Below are 21,423 nucleotides of genomic sequence, written 5' to 3'. Positions count from 1 at the left end.
CACAGGAAAAAATATTTTTTAAAAAAAGTAAGAATCTCACAATGACTTTAGGAAAGAGACTGCTTTTTAGTACTACAGCTGTTTCAAAATATCTAGTCCTCAAAAATAAATGCCAGGAAGTTGAAACAGTCCCCTATATTACAGATACAGAAAGTCTTTTAAAACAAAAACTTAAAAACATTTCAGTTAGATTTAAGTATGTTTTCTAAGAGTCTTTAAGCAGGTATAAGTAACTTTTTATTAAAGAATATTAGTCATTTTACCTACACTGTGCTTTTTATACATTGCTTGTAAATTCCCATTAAAAAAAAAAACAACAAACAAAACAACAAAAACCATCCCAGACCAAGACCTCATACTTACACTAGCATATGGAAAAATACCTTCTATTGCTCCCTAGGAGAGATAGCACAGGATAACAAAAACCTGTTTTACCTGTTTCTCTGAGGAGAACTAGCTAAATGAACTTTAGTCCTCAAATTAGGAGAGGGCTCATTTACTGGAAAATCAGCCTTACAAGGTACACCTGTGGCTGCCTGCCACTCAGCTCTCAGGCTTCAAGGGGCAGCGAGGTGCAAATCACACATCAGTCTCCAGCTTTCTGGCCCTTCTTGTTTTCTTCTCACATTTCTCCTACAGCTGTTAAATAAATTGCCTGGAATTTCAGTGCATCCTGAAGTCTCACTGCTCTCCTACCCTTATTTTTAAAACAGTGAGTAAATAATTATGTAGCTTACTGCTGTATCTGAACTTAGGTACCTGGGATGGTTTTTACTTCTATTAGTAGTTCCTTCTTACTTTTCCCACCTGCTGCAAAATTTCAGGCAGGAGCAGATCTCTCCTAGTTTCTTCTGTGACAGCTAGAGCAGAGAACACAGAAACTGTATAAACTTCAAATTTCTTAACACTTTTTAAAGGAAGGCAAGTGTTTAATTCTCTTGGTCTGATGGTGTATTAAGGAGTCTTGTTGCTGTCTGCTCTGCATTGGTTGGGTGTGAGGAAAAAAAAAAATTGTCGTTAAAACTGTTAATCAAGTATTCTTTTTATTATTATAGTCTCAAAAAGGTTTGCATTTTAACACTGTGGATCTTTAGGTATAAGCTGTACAAATAACTGGAAATAGAATAATGTTTTTGAGGAAATATTACTGCTTGACCAGTACCTACTAACTGCACAGCCCATCAGACTTCTCCAAACACTTGGAGAAAAGACATCTCCCAATCTACCACAGGCTATTTCAGTACTCCTGGAAAAAAAGTAAGAAGTGCTCTCACAGGTGTTTTGTGATTAAAACCCAAAATGTGGAAGTGAGCTGATATTTCTGTTCCCTGTTTTGTGAGAAAGCTCTTAAATAAAAGTGCTGTCACCCAGCAGCATTACCAAAGACTGCGGAGCTGATGCAATTGGTTCTGGTTTGATTAGCAGGTTGGTGCTTTTGACTAGACAGTCTCAATTCCAGGAGTAAAGCTCCTAAAATGATATAGAGATAACAACTCTGAGATCAAACCAATCCAGGTGAGGATTTCTTCTGTTTTCTCTTATCTTTGAGAGATATACGTGTGTGGGAAGACTTCTAACTTACTGGTTTGAAGAGAGGTCCTCCCATATTAATACAGCACGCCTATTTTTTCATATCCTGACAGAAACAAGTGACCTCTACTCAGGGAGGTTCCTCCAGGTAAAGATGTTATTTGTGCTGCTGTACAGCTAGGCACTCTGCAGGAGCAAATGATCTTTGCCTATGGACCCTGCAGTTTAAACTGAGAAAGATGGAGAAAAAAGCGGGGGCACAGGAAACAGTGGTCTGAGACATAAGCTAGGTGTCTGATACACTCCTAAGAGTCTCGTTGGTTTAGTCAGCTTCCTCTTCACATTACTTCAGATGATAAATGACACAGGGCCTTGTAAAGAGTTAAGTCTAACCATGTAACAGTTAAGCTATTAAGCTGCATGGGTGCAAACTCTTGTAATATAAAAATTCACAATAAAGTTTCTAATTTTAAAAATAGCACTTGTAACAAGTCCTTTCCTTTGTATTCCTTCAGGACAGGTGGAATCATAGCGTCATGCAACAACTGAAGCAGCTTGTGTATTTTGTGCTATTTTATTCAGCTCTGCAAAAGGATGTGTAATTTCAGTGATGGGGGGGATCCAGCAGCAGGAAATTCCCACCATCCCCATTTGCCTGGTGTGCAGTTCAAGTGCACATGGCTCATGGCCCATCTTTGATGTGCTACACCATGTTTTGCTTAGGCTTCACTGTGGGCTGAGACAGGTAAGCACTGACAGACCTGGTTGAAGTGGTTTCCCACCTGCTTTGGGAACATCTGAAATGCCTCTAGAACCAAGCTTTGTTTCAAACAACAACATTTGTTGTTACAACACAAAAAATTACTCTTATTTCAGTAGGGTTCCTGTTCTCTGCATGGTGGGATTAAAATACATGTTATTTAAGGGTAAAGCATACCTCATGTTAGATATGCATGGGCAAATATCGAGACAAATGTTTTCAAAGTTTAACAAATGTTAGTGCAGTAGAGTTCCTAAGTTACTTGGTTTGTCTTGAAAATAGTCCTCAGGGTTTTCTGTTTGGACTTTAACAACATTTTCTTTTACATGTTAGGTATTTTGCCTATAAATATGTGTATTTCTATATAAATGTATATCATTCTATATAAATGTAATCAACCCCACTCCATCCCTCACAGCATGCATGGGTAAGGAAAAACAGCCCAAGGGGCTGCACGTTTTACAGACCATGTTCACAGAGGTTGGGATCTTTGTCAAGAATGTGGAGTAGGCTGTTTCAGTCTCTGACACCTGACTGTCTCGTTGTCATGCAGTCTCTCAGTGTAACTCACCTTTATTCCTCTCTCCCAATTCTGTTGACTGTTTACAACAAAATGTTGACATCCAGCTGCTCAGCAGCAGCATGTATTTCTTGTCCAGCTCCAGGGGTGAGACTGTGTGACAAACACACTGCTCAGCCAAAAGAAGACAACTGCATGCGTAATGGTCAGCATAGTTTGTAGCTCACTAGGTAGCTTATTGACAAAGACAAAAATCCTCTTTGCCAAGTTCATGGGGGTGGAAGAAAAGGTCAGATAACTCCTTGGCCTTTAGTGCTTCTGTCATTATGGAAAGGTATTCTGTGAGATACTTTCAGTAGTATCTGCCTGTCTGAAGAGCTGTACAGCTTCTGCTAATGTACTTTGTAAATGCCTATACTTGGATGGGCAGATCTCTTTTCCAGCTTGAAAACTGGAGATTTTCAGCTGGTCTTTTTTTCCTGGTGTTTGCGCCAGACTTGCCCATTACTGAAAAAAAAAGTTGTACCATCCTACGGCTCACTGAATTTCAGAATACCTCTTTCTGTGATGTTTGTTTCTTTCAAGTATTTGTGGATTTCTACTCTTTCCTCATACTTTTAAACATCCCTTACCCCAAATAACATGTTTAACTTTTACTTATAATTATCCCTTGAAGTTTCCTCTCTTTCATCAATACCAGAATACCATACTTCCTGACCTACCTGCTGGCCACCTGCATACAACAGCTACACCTTTTACTCAAAAGCAAGCAATGGATCACTGGCATCCTTACCAGAAGTTTAAAAATAGACAGACACAATGACTGTAGCCTGTATTCTTAGGGAAAGATTTGGGAAAGTACACAGTTGTGACTCAAGTTAGTGATGTATATTTGACTCCACTAGTTAAAACTCCACCACACAAGTACTTTTTAACCCACCTCAGCACTGAACTCCAATCCCAGAAATTGGCTTTTTATCATTTACAGTGTCAGGATAAGCAGTCTTTGCCCTTTAGACTGTCTTTAAGAATAAGAATAGATTATGTTCTTTCTAATAAGAGGTCCTGCTGCTACAGCAAGCTTCACTCTACTTACCTCAGTTAGGGTATTGATTACATGCCAAAGCCACTTCCTTATTTATGTGAATCAGCTGAGAAATGGCAGCATTGACAATGAGTGTTCTATGTACAGCTCATCATCCTGAAGTGCTATAGTTTTTTGTGTGTTATGATCCATAACCCAATTATAGGCTACTTCATTTTTCACGAGTAAAGCTTACATGTGCCCATACACATCCACATGGGTTTTTTTTGAATGTAAACACTCTCAGTACAGGCATTTCCTTCTCAAAATATTGCCTCCTGTTGCTGTTGGCAAATAAATATGTCCCATATGCCATCTTAGAAGTGGTTAGGTTTCTGGAAAGAGTGAGATGACCATCTTTTCATAGGATCATGACAAGAAAGAGCTGTGAAGGCAGAAGAGTCTTTTAAATTTTAATCACTAGAGTAGAATTGACAAACCTGGAATTCTTTGTTCTACATGTAGACTTCTTGCAGATTTCCAGGGAGTTGGTTTTGAAATATTCTTTTTCTGAAACACCAAAGCAACTTAGAATCACTGGTCATAGTAAAAATAAATTGATTTAGTGCCCTAAGGCACAAAGGCAGAGAGAATTTCAGGGACAAATAAAAACCTTCTGGGAAAAAAAACATTATGGAAAATCAATTGGGTTCATTTCACCTAATGTTGTCTGTGCAAAATGCTGTCTGAAACCAATGAAGAGACACAGAGGGGAATTCAGTCCTTCTCTCCTAATGCTCTACACTCTGCAGCCACAGAATGCTCCTTGAAGTCCTGTTTCTCTGAACTCTGTGGGAGTGATTCAGATCCTTGTCAAAAGCAATTAGTGACATTTTAGGTGCCCTAAAGATCCTCCCTGCCCTTCCATTTCTTCTTCACGAGTCCTGGGTCTCTTGCAGGTCCTGTGTCACAGCTGGCAGTCCCATGTATATGTCTCAGGTGCCCTGGATAGTGTTAGGGCAAGGTAGCCTGTCTCTTGCTACTGGTTGAAACTAAACACTTCACTTTTAGACACCTTAGTGCCATTGAAACATCTAATGGTACATCATTAAACCCATTTAATTTAAGAGGATGCTGTCAAGGTCCTGCGTTTGATCTTGAGCTGATGGTCACTTGACCCCACAATAAGCCAGTTCAGGTTTTGACCTGTCCAGTTCAGGTCCCTGCTGCCCTGCAGAAAGCCTCAAACAAACCCCAGTCTCTACAAGGAGGTGAGTGGGACTCTGGAAATACAGCCAGGTTCAGAAGAGAGAGAGAGACTCCAGCAACACCAACTCAGAGCAGCTCAGACTTTGTAAAGTGGTCAAAATAAAAGAAAAGCTGAAGTTGTCTTTTTACAGAGTGGTAACAACATAAATGCTATGCCACCATTCATGCCATCCATTCTCTTCCCCTTCTCCCCAGTTCCAGCAGAAGAGGCTGAGCTGGTTGTCTTCACAGTTTATTTTGTGTTAACTTCTCTCATTCCAGTGGCAGGAGAACCGGGCCTTATTTCATTGCTAAACACATTCTATTTTATCTACCACAAGAAGAACCATTGTGAAGAGAATATACTTTACATTGACCAATACCAAAGCTAGGGGGTTAATTTTCACAGACTTAGTTGTATGTTTTGATTCTGGCCTGTGGACTGTGCATAAAGATAAGCTCTGAAGTCACTCCGAAAGGGAATAGGTGAGTAGCTTTATCTTTTCCAAGTCTCTGCTTGTTAAATGTTTCCTGGATGCAATGCATAGTTGCCTTCTAAAGCTAAGGGTTAAACATCATCAAGGAATGTCTCTGATCTGTCAGAGCAAGAGGAAAAGAGCAGGGAAAATGTAAACTTCACATTGAAGTAAATGCAAGTAGAATCCTTTCTGCTGCCTAGGGTGCATCATGTATGGCCTTTTTAAAAGGATAGAGGTTTAAGAGCAGCTTCCAGCCATCACAAGAGCTGCATGAGGCCAAAACCTGAACTTCCCTCTCATTTCTTGCATCTATACCAGAATGAGCTGCAGCTAATGCCAGTTCTGTATATTCAATGAACAATTCTGTCTGGCATGAACAGAGAACAGAGCAATATCCCCCCAAAAACAGGAGAGCAATTGCACCATCTCTAACAGTGTGCTTCAGAGCGGTCTTCACAGACACATCGTAACAGGGAAAAGCTCATAACAAGCCTTAGCAGTGCCCATCTGCACACTTCTCATTCAGACTCCACATACATGAGCCGGTGTTTGTCACATATATGGGCTGACCCATATTTTCTTTCTGAGGCTGTCACAGTAAACTTTCTATTGGCCAATCTTCTAATGAGAAAATTTCTAGCTCCCTATTTGCTTTGCTTCTCCTTCTGCTCCCCTCTCCCATTTACAAAGGAAAAAAATGAAGGAGGAGAGATAAAAACCCTAGTTGCAGAACCAGCAAGGCTAGGCATCAAGCATGATGAGCTCTTTGCCTGAGGACCAAACCCACTATCTATGACTGCCATGAGTCCAACAATCACGTAGAAGCAGCTTATGGAAATGGCTTTCCTTCTTCTTCCTGCCTTTTTTCTGTTTACAGCTCCACCACTTGATCTATTCAAGCCCATGACCTGGGCTTTTACTCCAACCAATCCATGAGACAAAAAAGTGTTTCTGACTATTAGGGGTTGGGGATTTTTTTTGGTGTTTTTTATTCAGCTTTGTATTTTCACTTGTGTGTAAGAAAACTAGATGCAAGGGATCATTGGAGAATCAAACAAGAGACTGCATCCTCTAAATGTACGCTAGGCATAACCTTAAACTAGTGACACCGGGTAAGTCGTCTTTTTCTTGATGTTGTCATGTTATGACTGGAGAGTAATTTACTAACTTTTCCAGCTCCCACAATGGATAGCAATCTGATATATGTTAGACTATCCTAGGTAAACACTCACCATACATATTAATACCTGCTTCTGGCTGTGGTTATTGATCATCTAGCAAGAAAGTGACATATTGCAAATGCACAGGGCTGATGCTGATGTATTCAGAAGGTATTCACCTGGCTAATGCAGTGCATCTCCAAGTGTATCCATCTTTCAATCATTTCTCTGTCTTCCTGCAAGACTACAGGTTTCCCTCAGGAGTCATCAGACCTTATACTTCTCCATCTACAGGGCTGACAAGAGATCCCTTTAGACTACTCCGCCCTGCCACAGAGGGGGAGGGTACCTTCACTCTGAAGATTTAAAAAGGGACCCCCAAACCTGTAGGAGATCTTGTGACACATTATTCCAAGAAAAGAAGACTGAAGATTTGCCACTGAACTAAATATGAAGGTGAGTGAGACTCTTCTGGTGTGTGGGAGACATGTAGTTTGCAGTTTATGCTTTTTCATGTGGGTATAATATTTAGGAACTGCAGGAGGCTTAATTTTAATTTTGAGATAACCTGAGAGAAATATACACATAGTTATATTCAGTGTGTTAGAAACAACTGCATTAAAAAACATTAATAGCACATTGTGCTCTCATAAACAAGATGCAATAAACCACTGTGAATCATAATGTTAGATGCTCTCTGTTGACCATCACTGTTATCAATACATGAATAACAACATGGTCTGTGCAAACAAGCAGAGATGCAACTTGTTTGCAGAGGATTCATGTTCAATGCTTTCATTTGCATGTGCTGCATCAGTGAACAAACTCCAGGCATCAAAAAAAGCCTGTCTAGTGACATGTGTGTAATCATGGTTGATGCAAATAGGATGCTAAGTTAAAAACCTTTCTTTTCCTGAAGAAGTAGTGATCCACTCTCCTGGTTGGTTTGTTTGGTTTTTTGGAATGACAAGTCCCCTACATTTGCTTGTTGTCTAAACTAGGTTTTGTAAGATCAAGATATATTGTCTTTCCCCCTTAGTTTGTACGTATGTCTCATTTCTGGAGGATTCTTGTAAATAGGAGCACAGAAGGTGCTTGCCTTGATGGCAGTTCTCACCGGTATGGAACCTTTATAATGAATATGCCTAGAAAGAATAAAGTACATTTGATTTAACATTCATGCTCCCATCAGATCACTGTGTACTGAGGCTGAAATAGCCACTGAGCAAGAAGAGGTTTGGTAGCAAGACAGGAAGAAAGGAGTGTCTGGAATATTCTCACATTTAGATTTGGAGCTGAGAGGATCTACAGCTCTGAAAGGCTTTTCCTGTACCTTGTGGTTCTTTGTTGTGCACAGGGACTGTGTAAACTGACAGCATCTGCAATGGCACTGTTCCTGGCAGCATCCTTCATAGCTTTCTCCTGGAGTGCACCTCAGGTAAACTGCTCACACAGCATGAATGTGCAGCATCCATGAACCTCACAGGTTGGTGCTGTTTAAGTAATGACATGCAATGCTGACATGTGTCTTTTCTCTTTCTTGGCATAAAGGCTCATTTCCAAAGGAGAAATTGGACTCCTCAGGCGATGCTCTATTTGAAGGGTGCACGTAAGTCCCAAGCTCACTCTGTTTTGAGGAGATAACTTTGTCTACCATTGGATTATTCCCGATCCTCTTGGCTCCACACAAGCAGTAAACCCCTAAGGATGCTGTGGAGGTAAAAGTGCTGAGGCCTGCAGGAATGTGCTAATTAGTTATTACTTCTTGTCACTGAAACAGTGGCATCACCAGTATTATTATTTTTTAAAGAAATCAAATTGAAGAAAGCAAGTGCTGGAAACAGAAAAGCAAAACAAAGTACTGAAAATGTATAGAGTCTGAAGCTTGGTTGTAACACCTATTGGAAAAGCAGCTTCCTTAGCTGAAATAATCTTAAAGGGGGTTTAAGACACACAGATATAGTTATCATTCCTTACTCTCACTCAGGCTTTATTAAAGCATCTCAAGCAAGAGGAGAACACACATTCCTATTGCCAGCATCTTGCATTAGATTTGGTATTAAGACCACAAGCAACCTCTTCTGAGGAGAACCTGGATGTCAGTGTTATGAATATTGTGGTGTTAAGGCTGTGCAGATGATCTTTTGAGTTTCTACTGTTAGTCCAGATTTAAAGAAGCATTAAATATAAAGATAAAATTTAGAGCCAAAGAAAGATTTTGTCCTCTGATGCAAACCCACAAAATTTAACAGAAATGTTTGTATTTTTAAAAAGACCCTATTCTGAATTGTTGTTTCAAAATTAAAAGCTATCAGACAGGGCAAGGTAGGTTCGTAAGTGATCAAGAAAAATAGCTTTCTTTAAATTGAAAAAAAAAAATAAAATTGAAGCTCACAATCCTGAAAGAAATGCAGAAGGGAGACAATACAAATAACAACAGAAAATAGAGACCAAAAACAACTGTAACTGAAGGAAGTTCTAGTGACATTAATAAAATTATTTCTATTCACAAAAGCAAAGAATTAGGTCCTTTTTTCTTTTGTTTAAATCTTCCAACTGAATAACGCACTGTTACTTCTATACTTACCTGTTTATCATTTTTATTGACGCAGAGTAATGTGATTTTTTTTTTTTTTTTAGTTTTTTTTTCATTTTTAAAATAGAAATATCCCTTTAAGAGGCAATACTTTATAGTCCAGCAAAGAGATTGAAGGCTTTTGATTGTACAGCAGTCATGGAAAGAGTGAAGAAAAGACAGTAGATTCCTCCCTATGTACTGTTCCTACAGCAGATTAATACGAGAATAAAAAGTGCTGAAACACCAGTTCTATGGAATAAAGTATGTCTTGAGTGGTTCAGTTTAGGATGGGCTATTGCTGATTTGGAAAGATCCCAGGATGGATTTATGCCTTCCATTTTATGTTCACAGAAGTGTAATTTTGTAATTTTGTATTATTAAAAGACTAATTTAGGGATTGTAAAATAGGAATTATAATATTTGCTAGGTTGTTTTCCCCCTTTTCCCACTGCTTTTGTAGAGGGACGTCGATTCATCTCAGATGAGAACCAGCGAAAGGATCTGTTTGACAGAACGCACCTTGGTAAGTATGTGTGCCCAGTTGTACCTAACACTTCAGTCTTTGCTCAGATTATGGGAGAAATACGTGGAAACTTGAGAGGATTTGTTTTGCTGGAATTATATTCAAGAAAGCCATTAAACTCCCTTTTGTTAGCTCCTTCATTCCAAAAAGTACAGGATAAAGACCATCTGACTTTCCTCTCTTGTGTACCATTGTGATTTCATTTACATAAGTGATGTTCCAGACTGACCTGGCTGTTAAATGGGATTATCATCAGTACTTTTGACTTCCTTTTTCCACTGGAAAAAGTCAATTCAAATTATTAATTGTGCTGAACTGACAACAGTAAACAACATATATCTGTGCTAGACAATGTTTCTGGAGGAAACAGATCAAAGTAAGGAACATATGAAAAAAAACATTCTTTTTATCTTCTAAGGGACTTTAAAACATCCTCCTTTTTAAAAAAGATTGCTAGTCTCTTCTGGTTTAGATATTTATCAGGCTGGTTTTGAGCAGATAATGTTATAGAGCAAAGGAGACAACAGTATTTTTTTTCTCTTCGGGTCTCTAGACAAAATAAATAAATCCCAGTAAGCACTAACAAACCATGCATCTCTGATTTTATAATTCTAGAAACACGCAGCCAAAACACAAATCCTTTATCTCTTTCTGAAGCTGCAGCAGTGTTCCTTAGTTCCTTATGGAAAGCACAAGAAGAAGGTAAATGCATGTTTTGTCTTACCCTGCCTTTTTAATAAAGGGTCCATAAGTATTTAGTTTACTAACGATTTAGTAAATTGATCTAATAGGTTAAGATCTCATTTGAAATGAGATATTATTCCACAGATTGCATTATATTACAGTTTACATTTATACTGTGTATTGCATTAGGGTGTACATTTACACAGATTAGAACATGAATCAGGTAAATGATAGTAAACTTTAATATATTCTGCTTTTAATTTGCTTTTCAAATTTTTATTGGTTTAGATTCAGGGGAATGGCTATTTTGAATTGAATTTTCCAAAACAAAACTCTACTGGGGCTTCTTTTTTTGAAGAATATTATTTGCTTGTGAAATTTTTATTCCTCCATTGGCTCTTATGTCCTGGTGTAAAGGCTAAAAGAATCCTAAAAAGTCCTAGCAGAGGAGCTTTGGGATTCACACCTGACTCTTGAGACCTTTACCACTGGCACAGCTGACAAAGGGTCCCAGTTACTTTTAGAGGCAGAGCCCTGAAATATCCTGAAAAATCCCCTAATTAATTTGTGTGTTCCCAGCCTTCCAAAGATATTGTCTAACCCTCCCATCTCTATCCTCACTACATGTTACATGCCTCTGGTTCTCACTTCGAAACTTGGAACCCTCGTCTCCCTTCCACAGCACCCCCCAGCAAAACCCAGCTACTGAGTCAGGCTTAAATAACTTGTGTTTCCTCATCTCCTTCACACATACTGCACCCTCTTATATGAGGGCCCGTATCCTATCTTCCCCAACTCCCCCACCCTACTGTAGTTCACCTTTCCTCCCTACACCATCTTTCCTGCAAAGCCATTATCCTGAACACCTCATGATCTGATGCATACATACAGCTCACCAGGCTGAGACCCTAAATCTATGCTATCCATGTCCTCTATCTTTCTACCTTTCATCTCTTCAGGTACATAGATTGGTTTTGGAAATGGAGCTGGGAACAGGGAGGTTGTAAAAGGAGTATACATCCTGCAGGCTGTGGAGAGTCTGTGCTGGGCTCTGGCCTCTGGGTGCTGGCGAGGCTGTTGTAGCATATACAAGCCCAGCAGTTTGTCTGAGTTATGCTCTACCCCTCTCTGGTTCAGGACAGGTAGGAACAGAAGGTGGCTAGAAGATACCTTTGTCTCTTATTGTCCTGGTTGTGAGTTCCTTATTCAGACCCTTAATTTCTGTCATCATGACAGGAAGAAAAAGCACTTTAATTAGGAATGTGAAGTAAACCCCTAGTAAAATAAGAGGTAGTTTGTACCTTTCACAGATGAGTGGTAAAACAGGCCTGTTACTGACTCATCACCTTTGACATCATCAACTGTGTGTGATAAATAACTGCCTTCCCATCACTGCGATATCGCCTCTCTAGATAACCTAGATTTGGTTATCTAAAGTACACACCTTTCCTGAAATGAAGAGAGGGTGTGAGAAACACCTCAAAGAATTTACCTGGTGTACATGCAGATATGCTGGAACCACTCCTGTCTTCGCCACTTCCTGAAAGCTCCCACTGTACCTCATGCAGCGCTGGGGATCTGTGCTCAGCTCTCTCTTCCATGCCCTGGTAGAACTTTGCTAACCAAAAAAATTCAGTGGCATTTTGACTGAGAAAGGCAGAATTAACAATGAGCATAGTGCTTTGGACAAAATATATGAGCAGTTCTAAAGATAAATCAGTGAAAGTGTAATTTGTGTGCTAGCAGAAAGAGAAAATCCTCTGAAGTTCACTATTCACAAATTTTAGTGGTATTTTCCTGCCTGCTGTTGCTGTTCCAGGGGAGACAGTGGACAGCAACAGCCCCCTGAGAAAAAAGGTGACATATCTGAGAGTTAAACAGAACTGAGTTTGTTTGAAAAACACTATGTGGAATAACACTGCCATCATTGTATTAGGGAGTAACAAGACAGTGAAACATGGGTAAGACATGCACTTTCAGAAGATCACTTTCAAGTGATTTCAGAATCCTCTTCACTGAGAGAAATGTGCAAATAAAGAACAAATAAACTATTTTCTTCTGCATGAAAAATCTGTGCCTTGTACTAAGATACCCTCTGGACATGGTTTGTGTCTTTGCTCTTCAGCAAACAGAAAAAATCCCACATTTAAAATGAGAGAAAACATTATTATTTTTACAGATGCCTGCATCTCTTAGCTAAGCAGTTATGTTACACTAGGCCTGTGCCTGAGACACATCTATCCTGTGAAAACTTTGGCTGACTGAACTTTCCTTTATCTACCCTTTATTTTTCCCCATTGTGTCTTGTCTTACAGTTGAAGAAGAAAACAGTCATCACCCTGGCTACTTGACAGATAATCTATCAAATTGGTGAAATACTTCAAATTTCTTTAACATTTGTATGGCATATACCCTGAAATCATGACTTGTGTAAACAGAGTATTTAAGTTCCCAAAGGGTGACGTATATATGCATTGCAAATTTTGAATGCAAATGGATTAAAAGTTACTAGGTCAGATAACAAAAGTATTTGTAAAGTTCCAGCTTTGTTTAGACCATTTTGTGTGTCCCACCCAAAATTTAAAATACACTGTACGATTTTACCCAAAAATATGATTAAAACTGTCTTTTTGGACAATGACTTCATTAAAAGCAATTTTTCAGTAGTCATTGTGAAACCTTTTGCTGCATTTCACCCAGCTATATACTGAAACCTTTTTATTTCTGATAAAGGTAGATTCCTTCACCACTTCACTGCTGGGCCTGTAGGTTGGTGGTGGTCAGTAAAGTCAATGAGATATTAAAACTATCCAGCCATCTTTGACTGCAAAGCCAGTGATTCATTTTTTGCAGATATCTTTCACCACAGAGAACAGGCAACAGCACTTTCTTAGACCTCAATGCTCTCCTGTTTACATGCATGCTGAAACATACTCTGAACAATCCTACTGAGCAAGTCCCACCACATTAAGATAGTATGGGGATAGGTCTTACAGGATCAGGGCCTCATTATGACTATTGGCACACAGTCACTACTGATGTCAGGAGGTGCAGCACTGCTGGAGTATACTGGTGGTCTGCTAGGTACAAATCTAGTGTCACACGGCATGACAACAGACAGAATATTATTTGCATCGTTATTGTACTTTTTTGTTGGCCTGTTTTTTGAGCTGCAAAACTGGAATTATACATAAATTGGTTAATTATCATTCCATGCTGATAAGGATATATTTAACATTATTTATGTAGTTTGTGGTCTTACTGGAAAGCCCTCTGTAGTTCTCATGTCATTAAAAAGTAACCACATGATTCTTATTTCCAAGCAACTATGTTTTATTTTTTTAATCTTTAACCCTAGTCATGCTCTTCATCTTATAATGCTACTTTCCTCTGATCTTTCTCATGACACTGCCAATTAATTTTATTAACTCATACTAACTATAATGTTGCTTCTCAACACAAAGAGATGCAGCTGAAGAATCAGAGGCATTAATTTCTATCATGGGACTATAGGTACTTTCAGTAATTGTTTATAATCTATATCATTTCATGGAGGAACATAACTGGATAAATCAAAATGTTCTTCTTTGGTGATTTTTAAGCACTGATATATCTTTCAATAGCTGTATATGTTGTATGGCAGAATGCATTCATGATGAACTTCATCTAAGGACCAGTGGTATCCACCAGAATCTATTCATTAATTTAATTGCTCTTGGTTTCAAGCCTAACATTGAATATCTCAGGTGCATCTAAGTTATTTTTCAACATATTTTACAGTATGATTAGTCAGTGCTCAGACAAAAGTAGAAGGCTTATACATCCTTTGGTTTATTAGTAGCATGAAATTCATATGCCTCTAAATGTCCCAGAGGTACAAAAAATGTACTAATCACATTACCAGTTGACTGATTCCTGTATGTATTCCTGATATAAACTCACTAGCTTCAACAATTCTTTGCAAATTTCATGAAATAGAATAAACATTCTGCCTTGTTGGTGAGCTGTTTGTGAAACTCTCACATTTTCAATCTGGCAGATAATCGCTTATATAACATAGCTGCTACCAAGCTTGTCAGATGTCAGTAACTGGTAGAAATGTGTGACATTTAAGTTAGGCAATCTGTTGCCTTGAGTGAATGAAAAGCCATTCTCTCTAACACTGCAAATTGAAAAAGCAGAAATGTTTTGCTGTAGTTAAATTGACTTGCTACTGATGACGAGTCCTAGCATTCAAGGGAAAACTAAAATAAGCCTAGAGGCATGAGGCAGAGGTCACTTTGGCCACTGTGGAACCATTTCTGAGAAGAATGGGCACAGTATTCACATTAGTCATGTCCCAAACACTGTTCACTTTCTGTCACCAGGCAGATGTTCAAAGCATGTGAGCGTGCTGAAACAAACACAGGTGGGTTTGTGCAAGATGTCATGTCAGATCTCTGCTCTTCCCAGGGAGCTCGAACACCGTAAGCATATCTAAGACAACCTGCAACCTGGATCATACATGTTGCTTATTTTTCTCATCTGGGACTTGTCCAGAGAGAACTAGTGTAATTGTTTTAACGCAACCCTAGCAAAACCTTTCCACTTTCCATGTTGTCTGTGCTGTGCTTCCATCACTTTTTTATTTACAATATGTGCGTAGTGATCACATCTCTCAGCACTGCAATGAATCTGGGCCTGGAATGATGATAAACAGATGTTCACCAGCCTGTGGCTAGAACATTTTTAGGTAACGAAGTGATCGATCACTCTCAGATGATGCTAAATACAATTCTGATGGCAGGGAACTTGGGGCGAAATGTTTTTCTTCCCTACAACTGTGCACTTAGCTACAAGCAATAATGTCAGATTTCTTTAATTTTTTTTTTTTTTTTTTTTAAGAGAGCATTAACTTGCAATCAATGTGACCTTTAAATTGTTCTTTATTGGGACTCTCAGCTATTACATTCTTTGATTCCGCAAGGGAACTTTGATTAAAATCTCTTTGGGGAAGAATATACATTTCTGAACTCACAAAATCAATTGTTCTCCGCTTAGTAAACTGTATGAAAGAAAATATTTGCAGTATCTTTGCTTTCACCACTTACATATGAAAAATAACTACTCATTGTTTTAATTACTTTTTAGATGGCTAAAAATAGTGACTTCTTTTAAATCTAATTAAGTTTTTGCCATAAAAACCTGAGCCTGTCTTCTGAGAGTAGTTATTGTTTCAAGTATCCACATTAATTTAAGACTGAAAGTCCAATTTAAAACTGATTTTAGGTGGCCAAAAATACGAATAGGCACCTAATCACTTTTATTCTATATGGCCTATAGTAAGAATCACATCATCAAATGTTGACAGGTGTTTGAAAGATAGGTGTCTATTCAAAGTTGGACATCTAGGTTCCCCCTGGGATTGACAGTGAAGGTAAATACCTCTGAAGGTCTTACCTGCTGAAGAACAGGCTGAATCAAGCCCTGGAATGTTTTTTCTTGAACAGCATGAGAAATTTTTGATGCACAAACTTCTAAAATAAAAGATGATTCTCCTTCCTAATGTCTTCATGTCAAGATCTACTTCTGAAGAGCATGTTCAGGCACTCTCTGTGTCTCCAGGAATCAAAATACTTTTGAAAGCTTTCTGTAAAGCAAATTAAATGTCTAATTCTTGTCCTGAGGTTCAATTATTCCCCAAGCATTTTGAAGTTTCAAGTGCTTTTTGAAATTATGTCTGTGGGGCAGATGTGTTCTTGGAATCCTTTTAGCATTATTTGTTATTATTAGGTCTATTCTAGAAGTGAAGTAGACCATGGACTAATGGGGCAATTGGGAGAACTAGAGTTACTTTGAATGTTGCCACATTGCTCTATGACATGTAGGTTTGTCTGCAGGGGAAGGTGTTACTTAAGGAAATTTAGTCAAGTCACATTAATTTCCTCCCAAACTAGTTTGTTAAGAAACTTAGAATCTAAGACAAGATGAAAATAATAAAAGAGACATACCAGAGGAATCTGAAAACAAATGGTCTGCTGTTTATTGTGGGTCTAAATAACTTCAGAAAGATGACTTCACTTGTCTCTAAAATTCAAATGCCCACTGCATATGACTTTACGTTGTTCCACAGGAAGTATGTTTTACCACTGGATCAAGACACATCTGTGTGTTGTACAACAATGTTTTAAATGATGTAAGCTTACAATAAACAGCATAAGAAAAAAAAAAAAAGAAAAAAGATAATTTTCTTTTCAGTTTATCTTTTTTGATGCTGACAAGTTTTCACCAGTATAGCACTTTTTTCTCTGAATTTTTTGAGCTCTGCTTTAAAGTTCATGTCAGATTAGGAGGGGAAAAGGGGAAGCATAAACGAAGCAGAAATTCATTTGGGACACCCATAACGGAGCTATCAGCATAGACTATGATTAATATAGATGAATATGTAAAGAAAGGTATGATCTGCAGTTTGTATAATCTCCTGAGGGGATTGTCACATTCTCTAGGTTTATTAAGCCTGAGAAATCTTTTCTACCTCAAAGGGGCACAGAAGAATTGTCATTTAAACTACTTTCAAGGTGAAATAATATTAGGTTTTCCAACAGTGTAGCTCAAGTAACATTTAAGATTCCCCTAATTACATCACACTGTCCTTAACACAGAGCTTGCCAAGCCTACACGAGAAACAGTTGAATGAATGGAGAGACCCTGCCAGGGTGAGAACAATTAATTCAGTTCCTGTATTCACCATGCTGCTTCTTCATTCCTTGTGGCAACACTCCAAGGGAAAACGGAGACTTGATGTTTTGTCTATCTCGTTCAGCCTCCTCATCCTCATCGTATCTTTCCTCCTCATCTTCATTTTCACCTTCGCTATTGTGAGGGCTGGAATGCTGAGAGACAGAAGGTGATGGTGGCACTGATGAAGGCCTGGGGTACCTGAAACCTTCCGTCTGGCAGAGAGAGAAGCAAATTGTATATATTATCACAGTGTGCTTCAATTAGTTGCATACAGCAATTTAAGGCTATCAACACTTCAAAGGAAACCAATGGTGGGATGTAAGCTCGACATGCTCTGCACTCTAAAATTAAACTCCCTGAACCCAGATCCCCTCAGCCCTTCTCTGCCAGTAAGTACACACTTGTATGCTACTGATCTTTAGCCTGTACTATAAACAATATGCTGCCCTTCCGGCACCGCTTTTGCAAAATATGACTATTTTTATTGAGACTTAAAACTGTAAACACAACATGAAATCCTATCATTCTGTACTCAGAATATGCTTACTGAAATTCATAATTCAGTCTGAAGTTTTAAAACAGTTTTCTAATTATAATGTCAGTATCTGCAAAATCAGAACCAAGCAAGGGGTTTTGGTCTGAGCCTCCTTTCTTATTATTATTTAAAAAAAATCGAGTTGCTTCCTGGACGTGTCCGGAGGTTTGGTTTTAAATAATATTGTTCTACCACTGCATCTGAGAAGCCTCCCTTCTCAAATTGATGCTAATACGCACTGTGGAAGAACTGTTTGAAGGTGTGCCTTTAAACTGACCCCTGGTAGTTCTGGCCACAGCCTCCATCCATGTTTTTAGATGAAGGCAATGCTTTGCCTCACTTTACCTGGAACATCCCTTCCCAGCTCCCCTTCTATTTGGTTTGTGCAGAACATCTCCATGGCACTTATCAGAAGCAAAATTAAAAGTTGCCACTCTTCTAACAGTAATTTCAAGGCTGGTCTCAAGTGGTACAGTCCCATTCAGGTCACTCTAAATCACCTGAATTCCCATACTGCACCTGGTACTTCTAGTGTTTGCATCTGATACCATTACAACTCCTGACTGGACCTTTGGTCTGTAACTTGTTGAGCTTTTAACCATGAGTTCCTACTTCCCTTCAGTTAAAACAAAACTTAGGAACTCTCTTCTCACTCTTTCTGTCACAGACACACACAATCTTTCTCTCTTTGTAAAGCAGCTAAAGTGCAGATGAAGGCATCTCCAAAGGAAGACTTTACCTTTGGTGGAGCACTTGGTTCCATCTCAAATTTATCTGGGAATGTTCTGCTGAGGGCCAAGTGTCTGGCATGCATGTAATACTGCAACATAAAAGATATGCATTTACAAGTCAGGGAAGTCTTGGATGGATTTAAGCAGGGAAAGAAAAAAAGGAACATAAAATGTGTATCTTCTAAAAGATCATGCTGAACAAAGGCTCAACAAGTTTTCAGCTAAGCAGAATCCAACTGATACTGCTGCTTGTAATGAACATATCGCTGTGAAATAGTGTGCCATTCATGTTAGATTCCACACTGAATTACAGTCTGGAACAGAAGCTGAATAAAGATTCTGTAAGACTAAAATGTATTAAGATGGAAAACAGCTCTTGTCTCAGTCAATGTAGTTCTTATTGAATGACAGGTATTCTTTACCCCTCAAGATAGATCTGGCTCTTTTTTAACCAGGAAAGTTTATATCTTTAAGTGTGCATGTGTATACACATAAACTTTGGACTTATCCTTGCATAAGAAGCATGTGTAACAGTTACAGAGAAGTAACATTTATGAGTTTGCTGAGGCCTGGTATTTAAGAATTTGGCAAAAATATTTAGGGATCGACTATGTTCATGAGTCTGCATCACATGCACGGAAAAAACTTTGTTGTGTCAGGGTCTTATGCTGTGTTGGGAACCATATAAAGGTTCTCACACAGATATCAGAGCAGGACAAGGTCCAAACCAGTTACAAAACTGACATCCACTTCTTTGCTCCTCTGGACTTGAGAATACCGAATTGCTACTCTCTTCTTAGGAGGTGGTACTGCAGTCAAATTAAAACTATGTCAAATTAAAACCACTATCTTGCCTTTAAGGCACAGAGGTATTTTAGGAGTGTTGAGAAGCCACAAGGCCCAGAAGCATTTTAGGAAGGACAGGTAGGATTTTTGAAAGAGTCCAGATGACTTTGGAGCACAAATCCTACTTAGTGTAGGGTTGCCAGCGTTGTCAGAGACACAAGCTTTTCCCATTGTTTTCAGCACCAGGAGTAAAAAGACCTCACTCTGACTGGCTTCTGCTCTAACATACTAAGTTAACATTTCTCCTTACCACTGGCAAATGGAAGCATTACACTGAGATGTAAAGGTAGGTTTTGCCTTTAGCACCTTTGAGAGGTGCATTTCAGAACAGGGATGTCTCATTGCACTGTAGCATGATGCTAAAGACTGCTAGTTAGACCTATGTGTCTGGAGTTTTTAATACTTCTATTACATAGTTTCACACACCCTGCCTAGGTATCTCCAATCCAACAGATCTGAGAGCCTTTCAGTTCGGTTTCTCTGGATGATCCTCTGGCGCCGGGACTGCTGACAAAATCCATATAGGAACTGAGTCAGCTGGTTGCATGATTCATCAGGTGAGCGGAACCTCCTGTCAACTATGTAGATGCCTGGAAGACACAATATAGGTGAAGATGAGTGGAATTGAAAATGGGATCTGACCTCTTACATTTCCATTCTACCTTCTGTCACACAGTCTTACAAACATTACATGTATTATATGTTCTTTTTAATGTTAGAAGGCAACTATAACTGAACATTTGTTACTACTCTGATAGAATGAAAAGCTACAGAGAAATACAGGGGTTTAATTTTAATTTTCTTTACTGTTCAGGCTGAAATTCAGCAAGCAACTCAGAGGCTTTGTTGTTGTTGTTGTTGTGTAAGTATGTCCAAAAGGATTCAAGAGTTTCTGGATAAAGATGTATAATTTTTATCTCCCATAATTTTAAAAATACTGCCTGATTTAAAAAAAAATAATCTAGTGTTTTCCTAGTTTGTAGTAGAATTTATATGTGTGGATGGTCATAGGAGACCATCCTATAGGAGAGAGGCTGTGTTTTCTGTAGAAATACAAGTGGTTCCATAGAGACAGCTAGCTCACATACATTAGTTGATATACAATTCTGGTAGAGAGAATGCTGAGGTAAACTTTGCTTCTGTGTAGTTTGTCAAGATCAGTCCTTTATTTGCACCACCTTCCTTACACCAGGGTGTTGGGAAGAAGAGGGTACTAGACTTCAGCTGTTTTAATGGACAAGACAGACACACAACTACCTTAACTGAAGTGCCCGGTGTCCCCTAGGAATGTACAGTAAGCTATGTCAATGTTCACATCTATGTTTTGCCAGCGAAGAGCAAATGACCTGTGCTCTCAGTCTGTGACCTTTCTAAAAGGTCTCAATGACATGTCTACTCAGGAAGGCATAGCTGTATTTTTCAACTGGCTCTACCTCTGCCCCTAGGTCAGGGCATAGGTGATACTAGCGTGCAGCTCTCATTGCCTGATTGTGCAGACAAGCCAAGATACTTACAAAGAGGCTCCAGTTTTGGTACATTTTCAATATTGTCTTAACACACCAGGAGCTGGCTACCTTCCTCTTCACCACACTCCAATCACAAACCATTTCTAAACCTTTATGAGCAGATTCTTATTTGTAAGTAGGTTCCTTTTATTTTCACAGATTTATTTTTAGTGTACATGATAATTTACTCTTTGTTTGGTGGGGGCAAGTTTCACTGGCCTCGAAGTCCCAGTGCATCCTTCTTGGACTATTCAAACAGAAGCAGTTTTTCACTCTTCTTTTGAAAGACCCAGAGCATTACAGGGTAACCAAAGGCATTAAAGGGAAATGCTGGGAGACCTAAAGAAGTACAGGGAGTGCTGAGTTTAAATGGATGAAGAAGACAAAAGGTTAAAGGGGGACAAATGAGACAGAATCTGGTAAGGGTTTGGATAAATATGAAAGCTTGAATGGCTTGTACAACATAACAAGGCATTCAGAGCTCTGAATATATTCCCCCAGTAAACTCCATTGCACTAGTGAAAGCATGAAATTAAGGAGTAACAGCTTCGTTGCTGTGCTTTTTTCTTTCCGAAATCAG

General features: G+C 38.9%; 2 protein-coding genes across 6 annotated transcripts in view; one reads left to right on the top strand and one right to left on the bottom strand.

The window, feature by feature from the left end:
• The first annotated feature begins 2,160 nt into the window (after window positions 1-2,160).
• Window positions 2,161-12,964, top strand: SPX (spexin hormone). The gene is made up of 7 exons (XM_074901324.1): window positions 2,161-2,275; window positions 7,016-7,177; window positions 8,079-8,159; window positions 8,273-8,330; window positions 9,760-9,822; window positions 10,438-10,524; window positions 12,822-12,964. Exons 2-7 carry the CDS (start codon window positions 7,172-7,174, stop codon window positions 12,878-12,880), a joined length of 354 nt encoding a protein of 117 aa, XP_074757425.1. The 5' UTR covers window positions 2,161-2,275; window positions 7,016-7,171; the 3' UTR covers window positions 12,881-12,964.
• A 2,465-nt stretch (window positions 12,965-15,429) lies between these two features.
• The window catches only part of GYS2 (glycogen synthase 2), a 52,561-nt gene continuing 46,567 nt past the window's right edge, over window positions 15,430-21,423 (bottom strand). For 2 of the 5 annotated variants that reach the window (XM_074902330.1, XM_074902334.1), the window contains 3 exons: window positions 19,765-19,928; window positions 18,501-18,581; window positions 15,432-17,438 (listed from right to left, as the gene is read on the bottom strand). In XM_074902330.1, coding sequence (XP_074758431.1) covers window positions 17,217-17,438; window positions 18,501-18,581; window positions 19,765-19,928 — 467 coding nt within the window. In that variant the 3' untranslated portion in view covers window positions 15,432-17,216. Of the gene's footprint in view, window positions 17,439-18,500; window positions 18,582-19,764; window positions 19,929-21,423 lie in introns of all 5 variants that reach the window. The other 3 variants (XM_074902332.1, XM_074902333.1, XM_074902331.1) reach the window with 3 other exon arrangements.

Source organism: Athene noctua, chromosome 3 (assembly GCF_965140245.1).
Source record: "Athene noctua chromosome 3, bAthNoc1.hap1.1, whole genome shotgun sequence".
Taxonomy (NCBI): Eukaryota; Metazoa; Chordata; class Aves; order Strigiformes; family Strigidae; genus Athene; species Athene noctua.
Note: the sequence above shows the minus strand (reverse complement) of the source record. Positions and strands in the feature narration are given on the sequence as shown.